The sequence below is a fragment of the Notamacropus eugenii genome, chromosome 2, assembly GCF_028372415.1.
Source record: "Notamacropus eugenii isolate mMacEug1 chromosome 2, mMacEug1.pri_v2, whole genome shotgun sequence".
Taxonomy (NCBI): domain Eukaryota; kingdom Metazoa; phylum Chordata; class Mammalia; order Diprotodontia; family Macropodidae; genus Notamacropus; species Notamacropus eugenii.
Window position 1 is genome coordinate 24376075 of NC_092873.1, and position 25348 is coordinate 24401422.

A 25348-nucleotide genomic window follows, 5' to 3' on the forward strand; every position below is an offset into this window, starting at 1 on the left:
AAGTCCACCCTTTCCATAGTGGGAATCCTGTAAGATGTATTTCTCCTCTTATGTCTGACTCCATCTCTCCTGGGCATATCCCTGACCAGGAGTGGCACTCGTAGGAGGAACTTCCCCTTAAAGAATTGGACTGGATTCCTGAGGAACCCACCTTGCAGCTTATTCTGTCTCAGAAGTTCCCTAGCTGAAGGCACTAGTGATGAGACCCCTTTGGTTATGATTAAGGGAGATAATCTGCCTAACTGAATTCCATCTATATGGGTGTCCTTCCTACAGCTAATACTGTAATATTCAGGGATTTGTTTTGCAATATTCTCCAATATTTCCCATTCTTAATTTCCGGGCTTAACATCCAGGCTCCTAAGTCAACTAGGGCCTAAGGGTCTTTTATAGGTCAATATTCAGCAAAATTTATGCCTACTTTTCTTTAAAACGTTCTGAATATTTGGCTCCCTCAATAAATAACTGAGTTAATCCTAAGCAAATGGAAATGAAAATAATCTTTTCCTTTCCTCATCTCTGTAAAACTAAAATGAGCCTTCTTCTCAGGTCAAAAGAGGGTAGGATTGCTCTCAGGATGGTCACACCCTTCACAATTCACCACTGAGGTGGGGAATCTATCCCCTATGACTATTGGGTCTGACCTGAATTATTGCTCCCTCAAATGGTACCAGAACACTCAGTGGGGAATCATTTCCCCAAGCCCTACCTCTCCAGGGACTGGGCATAGCATCTTCTAGATGGATCCTTCACCCTGCTGTGAGCCACTGCAAGTTCCCCTTCAACCAATTTAAGAGATTTTTCTACTGATGACAAAAATGATTTAATTACTTCTTGGTACATGAATTGAAAGGCAAAAAAAAAAATCTATTTTAATTCTGTCAACCAGAAGTTTTTAAATTAGCTAGATGGCTAGGTGGCTAAAAAGAGAACCTAGCAACTTTACAATTGAATTTCTAATCTTAGCAAAATGAAAGTAAGAAAAACAGAGGAAAAACCAGTAATCTGTGTAGAAAAAGTTAGAGATTATGGCTATACAATTTTTTTCAATGAAATTTAAGGGCTCCAGAACTCATATATTTAGACAGATAAGTCACAAATTCAAATAGTCCCTTTCAACCCAACCAGGGGCCCTGCTTAAAGAAAGTAAATTTAGGGTAAACGAAAGTAGATTCACTAAAAACACTTGAAAAGACTCAATTCAGGCTCAAAGAATGTGGGTGCAGACAAGGAGAGGAATTCAACATCCCAGGGCCAGTGTCCATGACAGAGTCATCGGCAAAAATTCAACCCAGTGAACACCTCCTTACTGAATCTCTTCCAGGGGCCAGCCCAAAGAGGTTGAGGTGCACACACCACATTCCCATCACAATCCCCTATTAATGTGGGGATTAAAACTGTCCAACCAACAATGAGAGAATGAGGCAGAGCTCTGAGTCAATGGCACTTTATTAAAGGGTCCATGGTCCCTTGTAATGAAGTGGACCTCAGATCTTCCTCCTGATACTAGATGCCCCCTTGTTTGAGGACCTTGTATTTATAAAGTCAGATACCCAAATATGCAAAAGAGGCATGGTAAAATACAGAATCTCATTGGTTGATGTATCAGGCATAATGGAAAATAAACAAAAATGATATGTCAGTAGGGTCACACTTTGGGCGAAGCAAGGACTATCTCCACTGACCAGGTGGTCACAAGATAGTCACTTGCTGTTAGACAAAAGAAAGCAGTCTGGAGGTACAAAAAATTAAATTGGAGGACTTTCCATGTAATTGAGTCACTGGGATTAGACACCACGACAAGGAAAAACAAAGGTGTAGGGCCTCTAGTGAACTTTCTATGATTAAGCAACTGAAATTACAATCTGCAGCTCACAGCTCTGGGCCCTAATATGCAGAGCTTATAATCACTAAAACCACGAAATCATACCAAATTCATTAATGTTGATTGGAATTGAGGAGGGGACCAACATAATTATTTCTTGCACTCAAATGACTGGGCAACAGACACCCTGTCTCTGTGTCACTAGAGATGCCTGTCTAAAGATGATGTTGTAAAAGAAGGAAAAGAAAGGACAAGACCTGAGACCCTAAAGAGAGTGAGAGGACCAGTATCAGTTTGTGCTGTTGGTGATGACTGACTGAGCATCATTATCTCTGCTTGCCTGCAGAAGAAATTGTTATAGAGAGAAGTACATATGTAGATGAGTGCACATATTCAGTAATATATATATATGTACACATATGTGCAGCATGTATATAAATATTATCATGGTTATATGTGCATATATGTACATAAACAGACTTTCCCATGAATATTCATGTATATCTTTGTATTGTGAATATTTTCTGTATGCTAAAGATGCCCATGGCCCCTCCTCTTAAGAATAATTTCTTCATAATTGAAGGAAATTCATTTAGAGGTTAGTGAAGATAAAAATAATTTCCTTCCCTTCAAGTTCACAGAACATTCAAAAACTATTTATGAACCTTTGGAAAAGAGTGCCTTGCATGAACTGAAATATATATATATTATGCAAGTGGATGTCAATATGGACATTGTATGATATGCATACGTGCATATTGCTCTATGTGTATATATGCATATTGTGTGTGTGTTTGAATGAATAAATGTATTGTGTGTACATGTGTGTACCTGTGTGTTCATAAGTGTATATTTTTTTCACTATTAGAACCTTGAAATGTAGGGATCCTGCAAATCTAAGCCTCATACTAATTCTCATCTGAAGTCTAGGGAAATCTGAGGCACTTGGTTCTCCATGGACAGCTGAGCCAACAGAAGAACACCCAACTTCACTTTCAGAAAAGTTCTGTGAGAGCTAGAAAGGGAGGAGATGAACCAGGTGGCCTGCAGGGGATATTTCTTCCACAAATTGTAGCAACCATGACTCAAGGATAATGGGAAAGACCAGTGGAATGGGCATAATGGGCCACACCAATCCAACAGTAATTTCATTGATTTCCTGGTATACAGACATGGGTTTAAAGAGATTCAAACCATTATTACAGAAACAACATTTAGGAAGCTTCATCTAGACTTGAAGGTTTAGGGAGTTCATCTCCTGAAGCCAGTTTTTGGGTAATCCTCACTCTTGGTGCTGAAAACAAATAGAAATTATTTTTCCTAGACTTATGTAATTTAGAGAAGAGGAAGGGTAACATAGGGTAACATAGCTTTTTCTAAGGGCCTACTATGTGCCAGGCACAGTCTTAAAACACTTTACCAATATTGTCTCATTTCATCCTCTGAAGATACCTGTGATGTTTTTGCTATTATTGGCCACATTTTGCATTTGAGCAACATAAGGGAGACAGAAGTTCAGTGACTTGTCTAGAGTCACACATCTAATGTGACTAATGAAAAGTCCAAGAAATATAATTTCTGGGTAATTGATAATGAATTTATAAACTGTATCTGGGAAATAAGAGACTGAGGTCAGTGGCTCCCTGCAAGTCAAAGATGCCACTTGAAGTGCATGGAATGCTGCAAAGTCTTTGGAAATGGGGGTATGCCTGAGGATAGAAATGAACTCTGAATGGTTAACATTCAATGAGTGATTGGACAAGGAGGTGGGCTGAAAGCCAGTCAATGAACAATGAATTGACAACAGTGGGATAAGAATAATTGATAGATCCTGCTGCTCTTTGTCCTTCGTTCTCAAAAAGTATCCTGACATCTGGGCGATGCTGCCATGACATGGAAGCGAATTGAATTTAAGTGAAGGAGGTCACCAACCTCACATTCTCCTCCAGAGCCATCTAGGTCCAGGGGACAGATATGGACCAGAACAACTGGAGATGGCCCAGAATGCCATGGGGGATCTTGGCCATTTTAAACTTTGGCAGGCAATACCATTGGTAGATTAAGGTTTAATAAGAAATAAGACAAACAATGGCCACTTTAAAAAAAAATTGATCTGAGATAGAAAGACCCTCAGGGATTCCAGGTCAAAACAGAAACAATTGTTATTTACTTCTTCTGAGCCAATCAGGGGCCAAACAATGACCAAGATGGGCTTGGCCTGGAACCTATTCTTCACCAATCAATGAGAGCCAGAGTGATTTGAGGGTTAGGCTGGGTTTTAAGAGAAATAACAAATGAGAGAAAAAGAGATACATAAGATTATTTTTGTAAGATCTTATAGTTGGTTAGGGTCCCACCCATGATGGAAAAACACATGCCTGGAGAATTTGGGCAATCCCATCCATCAACAATGTGTTTCAGAGACTGACTAAATAATCTACAGGGGATGGGTTTCTGAATGAGGAAATAGAAGGAGAAAATCTTAATCCTAACTGAATTTTGGTTATTAATAGGAGTGAAATAATTATTTCCCTCACTAGTATCTGAGAGTAGATTTTAACTCATTTCTACCTGTAAGCCAATACCACTGGGCACTGTGACACCACCAATTGCCCCCAGAGAGAGGGAGTGGGAAAGAAGAGCCTCTAACACTTGAATGTAGAGATGGGATGAAATCTCAGGTAAAATTTCTGATTCCCTTCTGTGCCTTTATGTGTCCACCACGTCTGAGAGGAGCTGGACTTCCTGGCCCTAGGGGCAACCACCATGACTGTGTCCCCCTCATATGGCCAGCAGGAATATGTTCATGACAACACACAGGAAAGAAGTGCAAATGAAAGTTCAGTGCTTGTGGAACCCGGACATTTTCATTTAGGTGACTGGATGCAGATCCTCACTATGGTCATTGCCCCACTTGGGTTGGTGGGGAACAGCTCTGTCCTGTGGCTCCTGGGCTTCCGCATCCGAAGGAACCCATTCTCCGTCTACATCCTCAACCTGGCTAGGGCCAAAGCTCTTTTCCTTTGCTGCTCCTTTCTGACCACTGTAGCTGAATTTGTTACCTATTTGTGTAATTCTTTCATCTATAACGCAGCGAGGCACCTCAAACACATGGCCTACACTGTGGGCCTGAGCCTCCTGGCTACGATGAGTACCAAGCGCTGTCTCTCTGTGCTCTTCCCCATCTGGTACAGATGTCACCGCCCCAAGCCCACGTTGGCTGCTGTGTGCACTCTCCTCTGGGCTCTAACCAGCCTTCTTGAGGTAGCATATATTGTCAGTTGTTTGTATAAGTATGCTCACCATTTCTGTCTTGACTTGTCCATCATCGAGCTCGTGTGGTTCATCTTCCTCACTTCTGTGTTGTGTGTTTCCAGTCTGACTCTGCTGATAAGGGTCCAGTGCAGCTCCCAGCACCGTCAGCCCTCCAGGTTCTACCTTCTGATCCTGCTCACTGTCCTCGTGTCCCTGCTCTGTGGCTTGCCCCTGAAGATAGGATATTACATACATCCCTTCGATATACTTTTCATGCCTTATTGGTTCCGTCAACCACTAGCCTGTGTGAACAGCAGTGTGAACCCTTTCATTCACTTCTTTCTGGGGAGCGAAAGGCATAAAAGAAGGAAGGAGGCCCTCAGAATGATGCTCCAGAGGGCCCTGGGGATGAGCAGGAGGTGGCAGGAGAGACAAGGGATACCCCACACACCAACGCCCTGTAGATGTCCTTCTGAGGCTAAGAACAAGATAACTCAAGAGTCCTTGAAATGAGCCTCTGCCTCAGGACCAGCTGCAACCTCGTCCCACCTCCCTAGAGGGACACCAGGATTTCCCTTCCAGCCCTAATGTTGATGTCCAGGGTTTGAACGCTAAGTGATGAGAAAACATGTATGAGGTACCTCCTCTGTGTTAGGCAGTTGAGCAGTGCAGGGGATAGAGCTGCAGGGCCTGGAATGGGAGCTGTGGTCAGATCTGGCCTGACACACTTACCAAATGTATGACCCTGGGCAAGTCTTAACCATTTGCCTCCATTGTCTTATCTGCACAATCAGCCAGCAAAAGAAATAGCCAACCACTTTGTCAAGAAAACCCCAGATTGAGGTAACAAAGAATCACATGACTGAACGATAAGACTATATCAGACACTGTACTAAGTGCATGACAAATATCTCATTTAACCTTCTCAATACACCTGGGAGGTGAGTGCTCACATCACCCCATTGTACACCTGAGGAAACTGAGGTAGGCAGAGGTTTAGTGACTAGACCAAAGTCCCAAAGCAAGTAACTGTCTGAGACTGGATTTGAACTCAAAACTTCCTGACTTCTGGCCCAATGATCTGCACTCTTTGAAGCACCCTAGCTTTTTGGATGCTACTTTATCTGCAGATCAGGTCCAGGGCCTCATTTGTCACCAGCCCAGAGGAAGGCTACTCCACCAAATGGCCACTGTCCCTGTCCTGAAAAGAGGAAAGACATCCTCTAAGGCCCAATGTCTCCCCATTCTCTCCTTGTGAATCTCTAAGTAAAGGCATAGAGTCAGGGGTCAGACTCCTTGTCCTCCTCTCTCAGGCTTGATCCACAAGGTCCCCTCAGGCCTTCTTCCCCATATTCCCCCCAAAAGTGGAGATTCCAGCTCAGCCAGGTCCCTTCCATTCACTGCTTGTGCTCCTTTCTCCTCCCCCTCCCACACTTCAGCCAAATACTTCTCTCCTTCAAAGGTCAAGACTGAGGCTCAGCTTCCTCTCTTGTTTCCAATCTGTGTCTCCATCTTTTTGAGTCTCCGTGTTTCTATGTTTCTGTGACTCTCTCTATTTCAATCTCCCTTTGCTTCTGCATGACCCAATTCTTGATGAGGGCAGGTATTGTAAATGTGTTATATGACAGTACCTACCTTAATGAGACCAAAGGAAGGGAAGGGGACATATCATCTCACACATATATGTCACACATACCACACATGTCACACAACATGCACACTCAGCACACATACATCACAAACACACACACACATACACACGAAAACATTTATGCATTGAACACCAATCTCCTATGGAACATCCCAACTGTGAGAGATCATTCTGTCTCCACTTGACTCCTCCAGTGACAAAGACCTTACTTTTTACTCAGGAGTTTCAGGTCCCATATTTTACCTGGTCCAGGCACAAACTGGTGTAACCATGTGGGTTTTTCTTTTAATTTTTATTATTTATGTAATCCATTATATTAAGTTTTCCTTCTATTTAACTGTTCCTGCATTCCTGGTATAAATCCCGCTGAGTCATAATGTATAATTTTGGTAATATATTCCTGTAGTCTTTTAGTTAGCATTTTATTTAGGATTTTGCCTCCATATTCATCAATGAAATTGGTGCATTAATTTTTCCTCTGTTTTTACACTTCCTGGTTTGGGTATCAATATCATAGTCATTTCATAAGGAGAGTTTGGTAGGATCCCTTCTCTGCCTGCTGCTGCAAATATTATTTCAGTATTGTAATTAGTTGATTTTTAAATGTTTGATAAGATTCACTTGTAAATTAATCTAATTTGGGTGCTTTTTTCCTTAGGAAGCTTATTGATGCCCTGTTCCATTTCTCTTTGTAAGATAGATCTGCTTAGACTTTCTAATTCCTCTTCTTCTAATCCAGGCAATTTGTATTTTGGGGAATATGCTAACATTTCATTTATATTGTTGAATTTATTGGCATATAACCAGGAAAAATTACTCCTTAATTTCATCTTCATAAGCAGTAGATTCACACATTTCATTTTAAATACTAGTAATTTAACTTCTCTCTTTTTAAAATCAAATTAATAATCTAATTGTTTTTTCTTAAAATCAACTGATTTTTTTTGTTAATTCAATCTCTTTTTACACTTAATTTTATTAATGCTATCTCTAATTTTTGTGAATTCCAATTTAGTGTTTACTTGGGGATACCTAGTTTATTCTTTTTTCTAATTTCTTTAAGTGCATACCCAATACACTAGTCTCCTCTTTCTCTATGTTATTGATGTAAGTATTTAGAGATACAAATTTTCCTCTGATTTTGACTTTTTGATATATCCCATAGGTTTGGGTATTTGGTCTCATTATAGGCATTTTCTGTAATGAAATTGTTAATTGCTCCTATGATTTATCCTTTAACCCACTCATTCTTTAACATTCTGTTGTATAATTTCCAATTTGTTTTTAATCTATGTTTCTGTAGTTCCTTATTTAATGTAATCTTATTACATTGTGATCTGAAAAGAATACTTTTAATATTTCTACTTTTCTGTTTTTAACTATAAAATATTTATTTCCTAATAGAGAGCATACGGTCAGTCTTTGAGGAAAATGAAGGTGTATTTCTCTCTCTTCCCCTTCAATTCACTCCAGATCTAGTTTATCTGGAATTACATTGATTTCAGTGACTTTTTACATATTTTTAGTTAGATTTGTCAACTTCTGAAATGGGAAGTTTAAAGTTCCCACTATTGTAGTACTGCTATATATCTCTATCTGTAATTCATTTAACTTTTCTTATAATAGCTTAGATGTTTTTGTGTTTGCTGCCTATAACTTCAGTATTGTTATTGCTTCATTGCTAATAGTATCTTTTATCAAAATATAGTTACGCTATTATCTCTTTTAATTAAAGTAATTTCAGCTTTAACTTTCCCTGAGATCACAATTTTACCTCTATGTATTTCCCATTTTTAAGTGTGTTTCTTTTAAACAACCTATTGGTGGATTCTGGTTTTCAATTCTTTCTACCACCCATTTTCCATTTTAACTTACCCAGTAAAGTTGAGTATACTCAGGGGCAGAGCCAAGATGGTTGAGTAGAAAGACAGACCTGGAGAAACTTCCCCCCATAGCCCACAAAATACATATAAAAAATAACTCTAAACAAATTCTAGAGCAGCAGAAGCCACAAAGCAACAAAGTGAAAGAGATTTCCACCCCAAGATAGCTTGGAAGGCCGACAGGAAAGGTCTGTCGCACCAGACGTGGAGTGGTGTGCAGCACAGCATGGGTCGAGCAGTGGCAGGGACAGGACCAGAAGAGTCTTCATAGTGCCACCAGTAACAGCAGTTCCCAGACAGCTCAACCTACAAATGCCAAAGACAGCTTGAAAGGTCAGTGAGAAAGCTTTTTCACATGGGTGGGAAGGCAAAGCAGTGTGGACCCGCCAGCAGCAGCCACTGAAGTAGCAACGTCCGTTTTTGGAGCACTCCTCTTAAGGGGAATTGAGTGGCTGATCTGCATCTCAGCCGTGAGTGGGTCTCCTGGGGTGCAGAAGAGTGCTGGAGGTGGAGCTGGGAGTGGCTGTGGAGAGGGAACGCTGCTGGCAGATCCTGGGCAGAACAAAGTGTTTCTGGTTGCTCCCACAGCACAGGCCAGGAGAGGAGCAAACTCCTTTCCCTTGGTTGTGCCACCTTGGAGGAACTGAGAACTTACAGGTCCCCAGAGCATATCCACCTCTTCACAAAGGAATCAAAAGTAAAGTAACTGACTGGTAAAATGCCCAAAAGGAGGGGAAAAGACTATAAAAGGCTACATTCTTGGTGAGCAAGTATTTTCTTCCATCCTTTTGGATGAGGAAGAACAATGCATATCATCAGAGGACAACCTAAAAGTCAAACCTTCTGCATCCAAACCTCTAAAATAAATACCTAATGGTGTCAGGCCATGGAAGAGCTCAAAAAGAATTTTCAAAATCAAGTAAGAGAGGTGGAGGAAAAGTTAGGAAGAGAAAGGAGAATGATGCAAGAAAATCATGAAAAGTGAGTCAACAGCTTGCTGAAGGAGACCCAAAAAAATGCTGAAGAACATAACACCTTTCAAAATACACTAACTCAATTTGCAAAAGATATCCAAAAAGCCAATAAAGAGCAGAATTAGCTACATGGAAAAGGAGGTTGAAAAGGTCACTGAAGAAAATAGCTCTTTAAAAATTAGAATGGAGCAGATGGAAGCTAATGACTTAATGAGAAATCAAGAAATTACAAAACAAAACCAAAAGAATGAAAAAATAGAAGATAATGTGATATATCTCATTGGAAAAACAACTGACCTGGAAAATACATTCAGGAAAGACATTTTAAAAATTATGGGAGTACTTGAAAGCCATGATCAAAAAAAAGAGCCTAGACATCATCTTTCATGAAATTATCAAGGAAAACTACTCGGATATTTTAGAACCAGAGGGCAAAATAAATATTGAAAGAATCCAACGATCACCTCCTAATACAGATCCAAAAAGAGAAACTCCTAGGAATATTGTAGCCAAATTCCAGAGTTGCCAGGTCAAGGAGAAAATACTGCAAGCAGCTAGAAAGAAACAATTCAAGTATTGTGGAAATACAATCATCATAACACAAGATCTAGTAGCTTCTACATTCAGGGATCGAAGGACTTGGAATATGATGTTCCAGAAGTCAAAGGAACTAGGATTAAAATCAAGAATCACCTACCCAGCAAAACTGAGTATAATGCTTCAGGGGAAAAAACAGTCATTCAGTGAAATAGAGGACTTTCAAGCATTCTTGATGAAAAGACCAAAACTGAAAAGAAAATTTGACTTTCAAACACAAGAATCAAGAGAAACATGAAAAGTTAAACAGGAAAGAGAAATGATAAGGAACTTTCTAAAGTTGAACTGTTTACATTCCTACATGGAAATATACTATTTGTAACTCTTGAAACTTTTCTCAGTATTTGGCTTGTTGGAGGGATAATACACACACATATGTATATGTATGTATGTGTATATATATATATACATATATGTATGTATATGTATATATATATATATATATATACGGTTAGGGTTATATGTATAGACAGAGAGCACAAGGTGAGTTGAATAAGAAGGGATGATATCTAAAAAAATAAAATTAAGGGGTAAGACAGGAATATACTGGGAGCAGGAAGGGAGAAATAGAATGAGGCAAATTAGCTCTCATAAAAGAGGCAAGAAAAAACTTTTTCAGTAGAGGAGTAAAGGGAAGAGATGAGAGGGAAAAAGTGAAGTTTACTCTTATCACATTTGGCTTAAGGAGGGAATAATATGCTCACTCAATTTAGTATGAAATGTATCTTACACTACAGGAAAGCAGGGAAGAAAGGGATAAGTGGGGTGGGGGATGATAGAAAAGAGGGCAAATGGGAGAAGGGAGTAATTAGAAGTAAACACTATTGGGGAAGGACAAGGCCAAATGAAAGAATCGTATTAATGGGGGCAGGATAGGATGGAGAGAAATATACTTAGTCTTATCCAACATGACTATTATGGAAGTCATTTGCAAAACTAAACATACATGGACTATACCGAATTGCTTGTCTTCTCAGTGGGGATGGGTGGGGAAGGAAAAAGGGAGAGAAGTTGAAACTCAAGGTTTTAGGAGCGAATGTTGATAACTGTTTTTACATACAATTGGGAATGAAGAAATACAGATAAGAGGATATATAAGTCTATCTTGCCCTACAAGAAAAGAGAGAAGATGAGGATAAGTGAAGGAAAGGGTGTGATAGAAGGGAAGGCAGATTGGGGGAAGGGATAACCAGAATGCACAGGGTTTGGGGATGGGGGAGAGGAGAGATGGGGAGAAAATTTAGAACTCAAAACTTTCTAGAAATGAATGTTGAAAACTAAAAATAAATAAACACAAAAAAACAAAAAGTTTAGTATACTCCTTAATTTTTGAAAATGGACATTTAATTAACTGAAAGACTTTCAGGTGTTTGTGACAAAAAGGAGAGAATTAAATTTAAAATCCAATATGGACGAATCAGAATAAATATAGGGAAAACATTAAAGATTAATTAGAAGGGACTTGTTAAGTTCAAACAGTTTACTTCTTAGCCATGACAATATTATAAGTATTCTTAAGACAGTCATCATTATCAGGGTAGTTTGCAAAAACGGGTTGGACATTCTGGACAACAATTTGAAACTATACTCAAAAGGCTGTAAAACTGCGCCTACCCTGTGATTCAGCAATGCCCCTATTAGGTCTATAAGCAAAAGAAATTTAAAAAAAAGGAGAAGGATCCACACATACAAAAATACTTACAGCAGCTTTTTGTGGCGGCAAAGAATTAGAAATTGAGGGGTACCCATCAATTGGAGAATAGCTGAACAAGTTGTGGTATGTGAAAGAAATTCAGTGCTATAGTGCTGTAAGAATTGATGAGAAGATGAACTTCAGAGAACCTGGAAAGACTTACACGTACTGATGTTCAGTAAAGTGAGCAGAACCATGAGAACATTGTACATAGTAAGAGTGCAATGTTCAACTTTGATAGACTTAGCTCTTCTCAACAATATAAACCTCTAAGACAATTCCAAAAGACTCATGATGGGAAATAGCATCCATATCCAAAGAAAGAGCTCTGGAGTCTGAATGCAGACGAAAGCTACTACTTTCTATTTTTTTCTTTCTTCTGTTTTTTTCCCATTTATTCTGATTCTTCTTTCGTAACATGACTAAGGTGGACATTTTTTTTTTAACAAAAGAAAGAAAGGTTGGGGCTGAGTTAAGAACTGTGGGATGATTCTAAAAAGAATTGGGTAGGAAAGTAAAAAGCAGCAATTATCTCATAGGAATGGAGAATGAAAGAAAAGACACAGAGGAAGCAAGTGGGGATGGAGGTCTGGTAGCACTGGAACCTTACTTTTATGGCGTCTGGGTTAAAGAGGGAAAGAATAAAATATACATCCAAAAGGGTATAAAAGCCTTCTAAGTTACAGAGAAATAAAAGGATGAGATCACAGGATAAGGAACTGACCCAGAAGGTTGTGCTAATCAAGATTTAGGAAGATAGGGGAAGAGGATAAGGGAGGGACTCTTACTGTGGTGGGTATAATAAGAAAGAATTGGAGTGTAAGGGGAAAAAATAAGGTAATTAAGAAAATGGTAAAAAGAGAGCCTGAGAAGGACAATAGTGAGGAAAAATAGGATGAAGGGAAAGTCACAAGCAGGAATTATAACTTTGAATGTGAAATATACATGTCAACGATGGGTAGCCTAGAGGAGAGTTGGACGTGAGCTCTTCATCGGGAACGAGTCCCTTGAGCATGGCTTTGATTTCAGACTTCTCAGGCATCATGTTCTTTTGTGGTTACAATGGCCCCTGATAGTAGGGAATAGGAGCATCAAATTTACTTAGAAATCTGGACCCAAAAGGAGAATTTTGACCCAGGGGAGAGGCCAAGGAGCTGCCAGCAGTAGGCTGCTCACTGCCCAGAGAGGGGCCAGGAAATTGCTCAGGAAGGTGTTTCTGAATAAAAAGCGTTTCTGAAGATCACTTTTCAGAAAATTATTAGAACTTTTTTTCCCATGGAATAGTAATTACAACTAACAAGGCTTGTAAATAACTATGCATAACTTAAAAATGGGCTGATTCCTTAGAGCATGCAAAGAGTGCTCTGTCTTGTACCACTGCAGAGAGCTGACACCAACAAAAAGGAGAATTTCATCATTACACCAGAAGCCAAGAAGACTCACTCAAAGAATCACTGCCTGGCTCTGAAGGGGGAAGATAAATATCTTCAGTCTAACAGACACATTTAGAAGCACCTTCACCAAGCCTCTTAATGAGCTGTCACAAGATTGGACATTCCCTCATTATAGCTAGAGTGTAGGTGCTGCTATTTTCCCCATTTTGCACATAAGGAAATTCAGAGAGGCTTAGAGAACCTGTATTAACTGCTCAGCATCACACATTTACTAAGAGGCAAATTTGGATCCAGATTTTATTGACTCCAAGTCCAAGAATCTATTCACTATTGCAGGATCCCTCACATAGACCAATGGAATCAATGCATTGGAATTGAGGCAGGTGTGTTCCCATAGGTTTGCACTAAAATGATGGGATTGTTCCTGGACCTAAGAAAAGAGTGAGTGAAGTTTCTGATCCGTGTTATTATAGGGAGACTGACAAATGAGAAAAAGAAGTTTTTATGTTTAATATTTAGGCATTTTTAATTGTCACTCAGTCTCCACATTGTCCACACAACCTTTGCTATAGGCTACTAGTAAAATGAGCCAAAGCTTACACTTCTCTAGATAATAACTGTCTTTGTTGATGAAAAAGGTTTCCTTGATCCCAGCCAGATCCACTCCTTGGACTCTGGACCTCAGGAAATCAAGAGGTTGCCTCATACCCTGGTCATATTTCCTAGAAGGTTGATGTTGTGCCACCTAATCAGACCAGGAAAGGAGAAGCAGAAAAGGTAGCCAAGATAGCTGATGAAAAGGTATGTGACTGAGTCTACTTTCCACATTGGAATGGCGGCAGGTTGGGAACAAAGAACAAAAACCCTCATCATGGGAACTCTGGAGACAGAATGCACTTTTGGTGACAAAGAAGATCCGAATTGAGGCTAAGATAGAAGCTGTTTCCTCTTTTTACGTGTCTGGGAAGGATCAAGGCCTCCCCCTCTGTAGCCAATGAGACAAGGACTTGATTTCAAAGCGTCCTTGTCCTTCAGGACTGAAGCACTCCATGCCTGGAAGCAGCCAAAGAGTTCATTATTTCTGAATGATCAAAGTGTTGAGCTAGCACATGGGGAGGAATGTGGGCAGGAAGGTCTACCATGAACGAGCTCCACGGGACAACTCAGAAAGGGGGCCCAGGAAGGCAATGCCTTCCTTCAAATCCTGACTAGTCTCATCTGCATCCTCCCTCCCAGAAAAGATTTGCTCTCACTACATGCAGTGTCCTCCTGGTTCTGCTCAGGCATCATTATTTCATGCAAGCTTTTCCATGTTCTCCAAAATCATTGAGTTCATCATTTCTTATAGCACAGTAGCATTCCATCATAAACATGCACCACAACTTGTTCAGCCATTCCCCCATGTATGGGCATTTCTGAAATTTCCAGTCTTTTGCCACCACAAAGAGAGCTGCTGAAAACATTTTAGAAACTGTAGGTTCTTTTCTTTTTTCTCTAATTATCATGAGAATTAGACCAAGTAGTGGCATTGCTGGGTCAAAGGGAATAGGTAGTTTAATAGCACTTTGGACATAATTCCAGATTGTCCTTGACAAGGCCTTTTGTTAAAGCAAAACAGGCTTTCTTTACTTCAGGGAAGAAGAGAGGGGTATATACCCCTTGGTCTCAATTTTCTTGAAGCAGGACACTTTCCAGATCTACCAAAATATTTAGGCAGCCAGGTGGTGCAGTGGATAGAGTACTAGGTCTAGAGTCAGGAAGACCTAAACTCAAGTCCAATCTCAGATCCTAGCTGTGTGACTACGAGAAACTCCCTCAAACACTTCCTGCCTCAATCTACTCAACTATAAAGCAGCGATAATAATAGCACCTCCCTGAAAGGGCTGTAGTGACGATCAAACGGAATTATATTTGCAAGATCTTTAGCATATTACCTGGCATAGAGTAGGTATTATATGAATATTTATTCTCTTTCCCTTTTCTTCTGTCTCTCTCTCTCTCTTTCTCTCTCTCTCTCTTTTATTCTCTCTCTGTAAATATATGCATATATACATACACATACCATATATGTAATAACATACATAAACATGCAAGTCTATACATATATAACAGAATTTTTAAAAATCTGCTTCCCGTTTCACATTAAATAGTTGCTCTTTAGTGTCCACCCTAAGTAAATGGTGCAGAGAAAATGACAGGGAAGGAGAATGGAAATAAACATTTATTGTGCACCTACTATGTGCCTGTCAATATGCTAAGCACTTTAGACATTTTATCTCATTTGATCCCGACAACAATCCTGGAAGTAGTCCCTACTTTACAGTTGAGGAAATTGAGACAGAGGTTAAGTGACTTGTACAAGGTCAGCCAGGAAGTGTCTGAGGCTAACTTTGAACTCAGGTCATCCTGAGTCGAGGCCCAGCACTCTACCCACAGTAGCATCTAGGTGCCACACCAGCAGAGTCACCTGACCAGCTGAGTGTCAGCGTCTCTGACTTTTTTCTCTCATCCATGGATAAACAATGTTAAAATAAATCTTTGTCCTCCGAAAATAGCTATTAAAAGTCACTTGTGAGTGAGAAGGTAAGAAGAAAGTCTCACCCAGTTTAGTAAATTGATACAACAAAGAGGAGAGAAAACCCTCAAGTGCATTATGGCTTCAGACTCCAGCATTCCTGAGGTAACAAGGGGAGGCAGGAAACCAAGAAGAAGCCAAGCATTAGGAAGAAACGCAGCAAGAGCTGTCAGGCCTGAACGAGGAATGACCAGACAGAAACCTCCGGGCCATCTTGGACTCTTCATTCTCACTTACTCTGTATTTTCAAACTATTTCCAAGCCTTGTTGTTTCCTACCTCCAGGATATCACTAATTTGTATTCCATCTCTCCCCTCAAACAGGGATAATCAGAAGTCAGGCCCCCAGCACCCACATGTGGTTTTCTACAAGACAAATCTGCATACCTCACTCTCTAATTTCAATAAACTCCACTGGATCCCTCTCATGACCAGGCTCCAATAGGAACTCCCCTCTTTGGAATTATGCCAGAACATGCTTTATTGATCACCCCTTCTCTTTCCACTCACATTAGCGCAGCCAGAATTGTTTCTGTTGGTTGTCATCGTGTCCAGAACTTCTATCATGTCCATGCATTTGTGGTGAAACTAAACCTGGAATGTACTCTCTCCTCAGCTCCATCCCTCAGAATCCTTCATGCCATCCTCCAGTTCCTACTGCCTTCCACCCCAATATTGCTCTTACCTAGTCTCAACATAAGAAGGTGCCATTAAGTGGCAACCCAAAAGACAGGCCTCTGATGTGTACTATGTGTACTATATGGAAAGAGGGGCCTGACTCTCAATTGATGAGAGAATGGTGACCAGGATGTTCCAAACCTACGCTAAGGGATTGACTTGAGGTAATAGGACTCCCTGCCTTGTCTGGCAGTCTGAGCCTACTCTAGCAGTAAAGGCACCAAGAATTATAAGTTTGTCTTCTCTTGGCACATTGGCAAGAAGGGTCTCTGGGTCTTCATAACATTTTTCTTTGACCTCATCAGGGTTCATCATAGTAGGAGCATAGGCACTGATGATGTCAGCGTGACATTTTCCTACAAGTGACAATCACGTCATCATGAGCCTGTCATTCACTCCTTTTGGCAGACATACAAGCTTGTTGACTAGATTAATTTTGATTGCAAACCTACACCAGCCTCACAGCACTCCCCTTCATTGTGGCCACTTCAGAAAAACATGTAACCATCTCCATAAACTGGCCTTCATTTACCAGCACTGTTCCACCAAGGTCTGCTATTGGATTCAATTAACCTTCTGAGTTCTCTTGCAGCAAGACCTGTTCATCTTTCAGGTCTACTGAATTTTGATTTTGTGTTAACTCTAAATGTGTGCAAATTCTATGTGCCAATGGTGAGTGGAATCATCTTTGCAGACGTTTTTGTACATTTTTTGTGTTTAGACCACTGGGTGGGACGCCCACCTGCCCTAGTAATCAGGCCAGGGTTGAGTAAGCAGACAATTTTTGGGAACCTCTTCTAGCCCCTTCCTCACACCAGGAGGTGAGCAGTACAATCCTTAAAACGTTGCTTAGACACCCAGGGAGCTGCTGAATGCCCCTGCTGCTTCCACTGAAAAGAAAACCCTATGGCCTGGGCCGCCTGTGTGCAGGGTTGTGACTCCAGCTCCTGGTGTATCTGCACCCTCTCCTTCATCACTCAGCTGTCACCACAGGACTTTGAGATAGGTTAAATGGCAATATATATGTGTGTGTGTGTGTGTGTGTGTGTGTGTGTGTGTGTGTGTGTAAGTATATGTGCATATATGCAGATATGTGTGTGTCTTCATAAGTGTATATACTTTTTTCCTTATTACAACCTTAAAATCCAGGGTTCTTGCCTGTCCAAATCTCACTCCAATACCCTCCTGTTCTCTATGGAAATCTGAGGCCCTTGTATCATCATAGACAGCTAAGCCAACAAGAGAATACCCAATTTAACTTTCAGAAAAGTTCTGTGAGAACTAGAAATTGAGTTAATGAAACAGGTAGCATACAAAAGATTCCCTAGTTTGTTGGAACCACGACTGAAAAATATGCAAGGATAATGGAGACACCAATAGAATGGAGATAATGGGCCACACCAATCCAGCAATAATTCCCTTAATGCCCTTGTATACAGGTTAGTGTTTAGAGAGAATCAAAGTCTTTACAAGAGAAACATCACTTATAAGCTTTCTCTAGACTTGAAGGCTATAAGGAATTCATCTGTTGGAGCCACTGTCCGGGAAATCCCCACCCTTGGTGCCTGAAAGCAAATAGAAAATCACTTTTCCTAGGACTGCTTGATTGGGAGAAGAGGGAGGACAATATAAGCGTAAGAGAGGAACCGTCCTGAATCCTACCCCTATTCCACCCCTCATGACCCAGGATCTGGCCAGGAGATTCCTGAGGACAGGTACAGGCATCAACAGCAGGACCAGACTCAGGAATCATCAGGAATCTGGAGTGGAAAAAGGGAATTTCTCCATCTGGGACCTTTCCTTATAATTCTTTGATGTTGTTGGACCTACTGAAGATTTCTCTGTGAGTTTAATTCTTTATACATTTCCCTTGATCCGTTCAATGTGCATAGCTGGAAAACTGGTCAGTTAGGGAAATAGGGGACTGCAGACATTTCTGCTGTTGTGTTCTGATGTTTTCTTTTTCCCTCAAGGCAGGAGCAGCCCCTAACCTTCAGACACTATTTCATATGGCCCCAGCAGGGAGGGAGAGCTTTGTTCAGGGTGCTTCAGAAGCCTCACAGTCCAAGACTGTGAAAGTTTTGTTTCCCATCCTCCAGGCCCAAGCTCTTTCTGAGGGTGAGTGAAACCCTTGATTTTCTCCTATTCTCAGTCTGGATTAACAATTTCACCCTTTCTCAGGCAAACGTCCCTAAAGGATGTTATTTCTCAGTGAAGAGGAGTTGAAGCCACAGTAACCAACAGTCCAGACAACTGCACTTAGTCAGGTTCTGTGCTGGTCAATTACCTGGTTGCACAGGAAATGAGAACCTGCTGCTGCTAATACATCCTCCTCCCCTCTGCCCACTCTCAGTATAATATCAGCTACTTCAGGGCAGGAACAGTTTCATTGCTTTTGTAATCTCACCATCAAACCCAGTGATGGAAATTAATCTGGGCCCAGGATCTCAAAGCAGTAAGTACTGAACAAATGCTTTTTGCAGTTTGGCACAGAAAAACAATAAAGAGATAATTGAATTTCCTTCCCTCCTTTCCACTCGTGAGTGTCTGGGAATATGGAACATTGTAGTATGCTGTTGGACTTAGTTCATATGATGATTAGTTGTACTGAAATATTTTTCTCTTCTTTTTTTACTTTTTATTTTAAAAAAATGACTGTAGGAGACAGTATAGAGAATAAAAATTATGTAAAAGAAATATTTACTGATAAAAGTTTTAAAAATACAAATAAATGGATAAATGAATTAATGAATTGATGAAAGAGTAAATGGGTAAAAAATAAATGTATGCACACATATGTTGAATGAATAAACAAATTCCTGTTACATTGGATTGAGTGATTCAGGCCACGTTTAGTCCCGTTCAAGTAGTTCGGAAAAGGAAGTCAAATGCCCATATACTGAAGAAAGAGCAGAAGAGAGGAAAATGAAGGCTGACTTGGAGTGTGGTCAGAAGAGGGACAAGTGTAGGTCCAATCTCCTCCAGAGCCTCATTTCTATAACTCACGGTCACATCATGACAAGAGAAAGGAGGAAAGGGGAAAATGAAACAAACTTTTTTAAAGGATCTACTATGCACCAGATACAGTGTTAAACACTTTACGAATATTATCTCATTTTATCTTCTGCAGAACCCTGTGAGCTTGGTGCAATTATTGACCTCATTTTACAGTTGAGCAACCTGAGAGAGACAGAAGTTAAGTGACTTGGCCAGGGTCACTAAGCTAAAGTGACTATGAAAAGTCCAAGAGACATAACTTCTGGGTAATTAATGATCAGTTCATTAACCATGGCTATCAAATAATAGATTGAGGTCACTGACCTGCCTGGAGTCTGTGCCCGATGAAGAACTTTGAAAGCTTAATGAATGCTTAAATCATTACATCATTAATTAATACTTTAAAAGTCTAGCATAGGGTGGAAATCAACCCCAATTGGTTAAAAATCAATGAATGGGTGGATGACGAGGTGGCCTGAAAGCCTTCTTCTCCACCTGCTGAGGTTGTATTGAGGTTCAGCAGCCTCCAGGTATCTGGACAAAGGTATGCATCTCTACCCAGTCACTGAACAATGAACAATGATGGGGTAAGAATAGCAGCTACAAAAGATTCTCTTTGTAAGAGCTTCTAGTTAGGTGGGTCCAACCCATGATCAAAAATCATGCACCCAGAGGATCTGGGCAATCTTATCGTCAGCAAAGTCCTTCAGACACTGACTGAATAACCTACAGGGGAATGGTTTCCAAATGACGAAGTAGGAAGGGGAAATCTGAATCCTAATTGAATGATTGGTTATTAATATGAGAGAAATAATCATTTCTCTCACTAGTAAGTGTCTGAGACTAGATTTTAATTCATTTTTTACTGTAGGCTCATAGCTCTGTGTACTGTGGTGCCACCTAGCTGCACCCAAAGACTCAAAAGTGGGGACAAGGAGGCTCTAACTCTTGAGGGTAGAAATGGGAGTAAATCTCAGGTAAAATCCCTGAGGCACTTCTGTGTCTTTGTATCCCCAGGACTTCTAAGAGGAGCTTCAGGGCGCTGAGATCAGTCACCATGGCTTTGTCCTCCACACCTGGGCAGCGGGAATATGTACACAACAATGCAACAGAGAGAAGTGCAAATGAGAGTTTAGATCTTAGATCTGAAAAATTTGGCTTAAGTGGCTGGATGTGGATTCTTTCTCTGATCATAGCCGGAATTGGGCTGGTAGGGAACATCATGGTCCTCTGGCTTCTGGGCTTCCGTATCCGGAGGAATCCCTTCTCTACCTACATCCTCAATCTGGCTTGGGCCGACACCCTCTTCCTCTGTCTTTCCTTTGTGTCCTCCCTACATGAGGTTATGCCCTTTTTCAATGATGCTACTTTGTTCAAGGGAGTGGCCTTTGTCACATACGCGTTTTACACCGTGGGCCTGAGCCTGCTGGCTGTGATCAGCACGGAGCGCTGTCTATCTGTGCTCTTTCCCATCTGGTACAGATGTCACCGCCCCAAGCTCACATCCGCCGCTGTGTGCGTTGTCCTCTGGGCTCTGATCGGCTTGAACTGCGTGGCAAGCTCTGTCATATGTTTATACCTGTGTATTAACCATCTGTGTAACTACTTCTTCATCTTCGAGTTTACATGGTTCATCTTCTTCACTTGTGTATTGTGCGGGTCCAGCCTGACTCTGCTGCTGAAGGTCCAGTGCAGCTCCCAGCGCCGGCAGCCCCCCAGGCTCTACCTCCTCATCCTGCTCACGGTCCTCGTGTTCCTGCTCTGTGGCCTGCCCATGGAAATCCAGGATTTCATAGGGCACTATAAAATAAGATTCATGCCTCTGTGGCTCCCTTGGCTCCTGACCTCCATAAACAGCAGTGCAAACCCCTTCATTTACTTCTTCGTGGGTAGCAAAAGACATAAAATAAGGGAGCCCCTCAGGGTGGTCTTGCAGAGGGCCATGGGGGGCGAGCAAGAGTTGGAAAGTGGAACTAGGGACACCCCCCATACCAACATCACAGAGACATCATTCTGAAGCTAAGACCAAGATGCTCGGACTCAAGATCCCTGCCCCAGGCCTAGCTACAACTCCCTCCCCACCTCCCTGGGAGGGAAGCTATTATTCCCCCTTTCATCCCTTGTGCTGATGCCTAGGGTTTGAACTCTAAGCAATAAAACAAACATTTACTATATGTTGAGCAGTGCAGAAGACAGAGGTCCAGGTCCTGGAATAGGAAGATTTCACTTCATATCTGCTCTGAGAAACTTACTAGCTGTGTGACCATAAGCAAGTCACTTAACTTTGTTTGCCTCAGTTCCCTCATCTATACAATCAGACAGCAAAAGAAATGGCAAACCTCTCCAGGATCTTTGCCAAGAAAACCCCAGATGGGATCATCAAGAGTCACATGACTGAACAGCAAGACTATACCAGGCACTGTACTAAGTGCTTTACAAATAACTAATTTAATCCTCACAATACACCTAGATGGTAGGTGTTCCCGTGATATCTATTTTATACCTGATGAAACTGAGGCAGGCAGAGGTTCAATGACTTGCCCAGAGTCCCAATACAAGCAAGTATCTTAGACTGGATTTGAACTCAGATCTTCCTGACTCCAGGCCCAATGCTCTGTGCTCTCTGGAGCCCCCTAGCTTGCTGGAGTCTCCTTTATCTAGGGAGTCAGGTCCAAGGCCTCATGTGTCACCAGCCCAGAGAAAGGTTACTCCACCAAGTGGCCACTGTCCCTGTCCTGAAGAGTAGAGGAAGAGGAAAGGCATCCTGTAAGGCTTCACATCTTCCTGTCCTCTTCTCATCATTTTCTGTAATTGACAGCATAAAGATTAGACTCCTCAAGCTTCCGTGGACCATGTTCCCCCACCTTGTCTTCTCTCAGGCTTGATCTACAAGGTTTCCTCAGGCCTCATTCCCCCATCCCAGCCCTAAAAAGGGGAGATTCCAACTCAGCCATGTCCCCCTCCATTCTCTACTTGTGCTCCTTTCCCTTCCCTCCTCCCATTTCCATCATAGGAGTTGAGTCAAATACTTCTCTCCCTCTCAAGGTCAAGGCTGAGGCTAAGTTTCCTCTCTCATTTCTGGTCTGTTTCCCCAGGCCTCAGTCTTTCTTACTCTCTGTGTTTCTATGTTTCTGTGACTCTCTCTATTCCAATCTTTCTTTCACTCTGCATGACCTGAGGGCAGATATTATAGGGGTGTTATATGATAGGGTGCACCCTAATGAGACCAAAGCAAGGGAAGACAACACATCATCTCATACACATACATATCACACACTCCACACACATCACACAACATGCATACTCAACACAATACATGTCACACATTGCACACACACACACAGAGGCACTGAACAACAATCTCTTATGGAATCTCCCAATTCTGAGAGATCATTCGCCCTCCATTTGATTCCTCCAGTGACAACAACCTTACTATTTTCTCAGTGGTTTCACCTTCCATATTTTACCTGGTTCAGCTCTGAAATGGTGTAATCATATGATTTTTTTTTACTTTCATTATTTATATAATCAACTCGGTTAATAGTTTCCCTCAATGAATATAGATGCAAAATTTTGAAATAAAATATTAGCAAAAACATTGTAGCCACTTATCATGAGGATAATACACTTTGATCAGGTAGTATTTATACCAGGAGTGCAGAGCTGGTTCAATATTCAGAAAACTATCAGCAAAATTGACTATATCAACAACAAAACTAACAGAAACCATATTATTATCTCAATAGATGCCAAAAACCTTTTGACAAGCTAGAACACCCATTCCCATTAAAAACACTAGAGAATCTTCCTTAAAATGATAAGTAGAATCTATCTAAAACCGTCAGCAAACATTATAGGTACTGGGGATAAGGTAGATGCATTTCCAAGAAGATAGGGGGTGAAACAAGGATTCCATTTTTACCACAGTTATTCAATATTGTACAAGGAATATTAACTTTAGCAATAAGAGAAGAAAAAGGAATTGAAGGAATTAGAATAGGCAAACAATAAACTAAGTTATCACTCTGAAGATTTTGTGATGCTGTACTTAGAGAATCCGAGAGAATCAAGTAAAAAAATGACTCGAAATAATAAATAACTTCAGCAATTTTGCGAGATATAAATAAACCCACATAAATCATCAGCATTTCTATATATCACTAACAAACCTCAGCAGCAAGAGATAGAAAGAGAAATTCCACTTAAAGTTGTTGTAGACATTACAAAATATTTGGAAGTCTACGTACCAAAACAAATGCAGGAACTATATGAACACAATTACAAAACACTTCTCATACAAATAAAGTCAGATGTAAATAACCCACTTTCTCGTGGGTATGCCTAACTAATATAATAAAAATGAATTCTACCGAAATTAATTTACTTATTCATTGTCATACCAATCAAATTACTAAAGAATATTTTATAGAACCAGAAAAAATAATGTCAAAATTCATCTGGAAGAACAAAGGTCCAGAATTTCAAGGGAATTAATGAAAATAAATGCTAAGGAAGGCAGCCTAGCCATACCAGATCTTAAATTGTATTACAAAGTAGCAATCATCAAAACTACTTGGAACTAGCTAAGAAATAGAGGGGTAGATCAGTAGAATAGCTTAGGTACACAAGACACAGTAGTCAACAATTATAGGAATCTACTGTTTGATAAACCCAAAGACCCCAACTTCTGGGATAAGAACTCACTATTTGACAAAAATTGCTGGGAAAACTGGAAAATAGTTTGGCAGAAACTGAGCATAGATCAATGTCTGACACCATATACAACAAAAAAGGCCACGTGGATACATGATTTAGATATAAATGCTGATACTATAAACAAATTAGGGGAGCAAGGAATAGTATGTCTGTCAGATTTACGGAAAAAGGAAGAATTTATGACCAAACAAGAGACAGAGAACATCATGAAATGCAAAATGGATAATGTTGATTACATTAAAGTGGAAAGTTTTTGCACAAACAAAGCCAACGCAGTTAAGATTAGGAGAACAGCAGAAAGCTGGGAAAGAGTTTTTACAACTAATATCTCTGATAAAGTCCTCATTTCTAAAATATGTGGAGAACTGAGTCAAATTTACAAGAACAAAGTCATTCCTCAATTGATAAATGGTCAAAGGATATGAATAAACAGTTTTCAGAGGAAGAAATTAAAGTTATCTATAGTCATATGAAAAAATGCTCTAAATCTCTATTGATTAGAGAGATGCAAATTGAAACAACTCTGAGGTACTACTTCACACATATCAGATTGGATAACATGACAAAACAGAAAAATGATAAATGTTGGAGAGATGTGAAAGAGTTGGAACACATTCACTTTTGGTGGAGTTGTGATCTGATCCAGCTATAGCCCAAAGGGCTATAAACATGTGCATACCCTTTGACCCAGCAATACTACTTCTAGGGCTATGTCCAGCCTAACTGCCGCGGGCTGCCGGGTCCTTCTTTTCTAACTCGGGTCTTTGGTGATCAGCTGGATAAACGTACCAGAGAAGAGACCTCCAGAGTCAGACAAGTGTAGGCTTTATTCCGGATACCAGCTACATGTCAGCATGCAGGATGAGTTCTCCCCGTGGAGCCCCCTTCTCCTTCTGGAGGAGAGAGGAACCCACCCCCTGTCAGTATGCAGGGCTAGTGCTCCCCGCAGGAGCCCCCTTCTCCCTCCCGAGGAGCAAGGAAAAAGGAAGAACCCTCAGGCTTTCCTGTCCCCATTTAAGCTCTCCCAGCTGCATAGTTCGCTCGTGGATACCGTGCATGCTCTCAGCCCCTTAGCCCATTAACAACAGGTGTGCTCAGACCACGGACCAAT

At 40.8% G+C, this 25348-nt stretch overlaps 2 protein-coding genes across 2 annotated transcripts; both read left to right on the forward strand.

Moving 5' to 3' along the window:
* The first annotated feature begins 4591 nt into the window (after nucleotides 1–4591).
* Nucleotides 4592–5544, forward strand: LOC140522546 (mas-related G-protein coupled receptor member A6-like). Its single transcript, XM_072637952.1, is given in 2 exon segments — nucleotides 4592–5480; nucleotides 5483–5544. Coding segments are annotated over 2 exon segments (951 nt in total).
* Nucleotides 5545–18220: 12676 nt separating this feature from the next.
* Nucleotides 18221–21538, forward strand: LOC140522547 (mas-related G-protein coupled receptor member X1-like). Its single transcript, XM_072637953.1, has 2 exons — nucleotides 18221–18367; nucleotides 20539–21538. Exons 1-2 carry the CDS (start codon nucleotides 18339–18341, stop codon nucleotides 21536–21538), a joined length of 1029 nt encoding a protein of 342 aa, XP_072494054.1. The 5' UTR covers nucleotides 18221–18338.
* The last annotated feature ends 3810 nt before the right edge of the window (nucleotides 21539–25348 follow it).

Excerpts from the sequence above, each read along its gene's own strand:
- LOC140522547 (XM_072637953.1), top strand. The coding sequence starts at position 18,339 with ATGTTGTTGGACCTACTGAAGATTTCTCT. Across the intron at positions 18,368-20,538 it reads GACCTACTGAAGATTTCTCT|GACTTCTAAGAGGAGCTTCA; the intron begins GTGAGTTTAATT and ends TTGTATCCCCAG.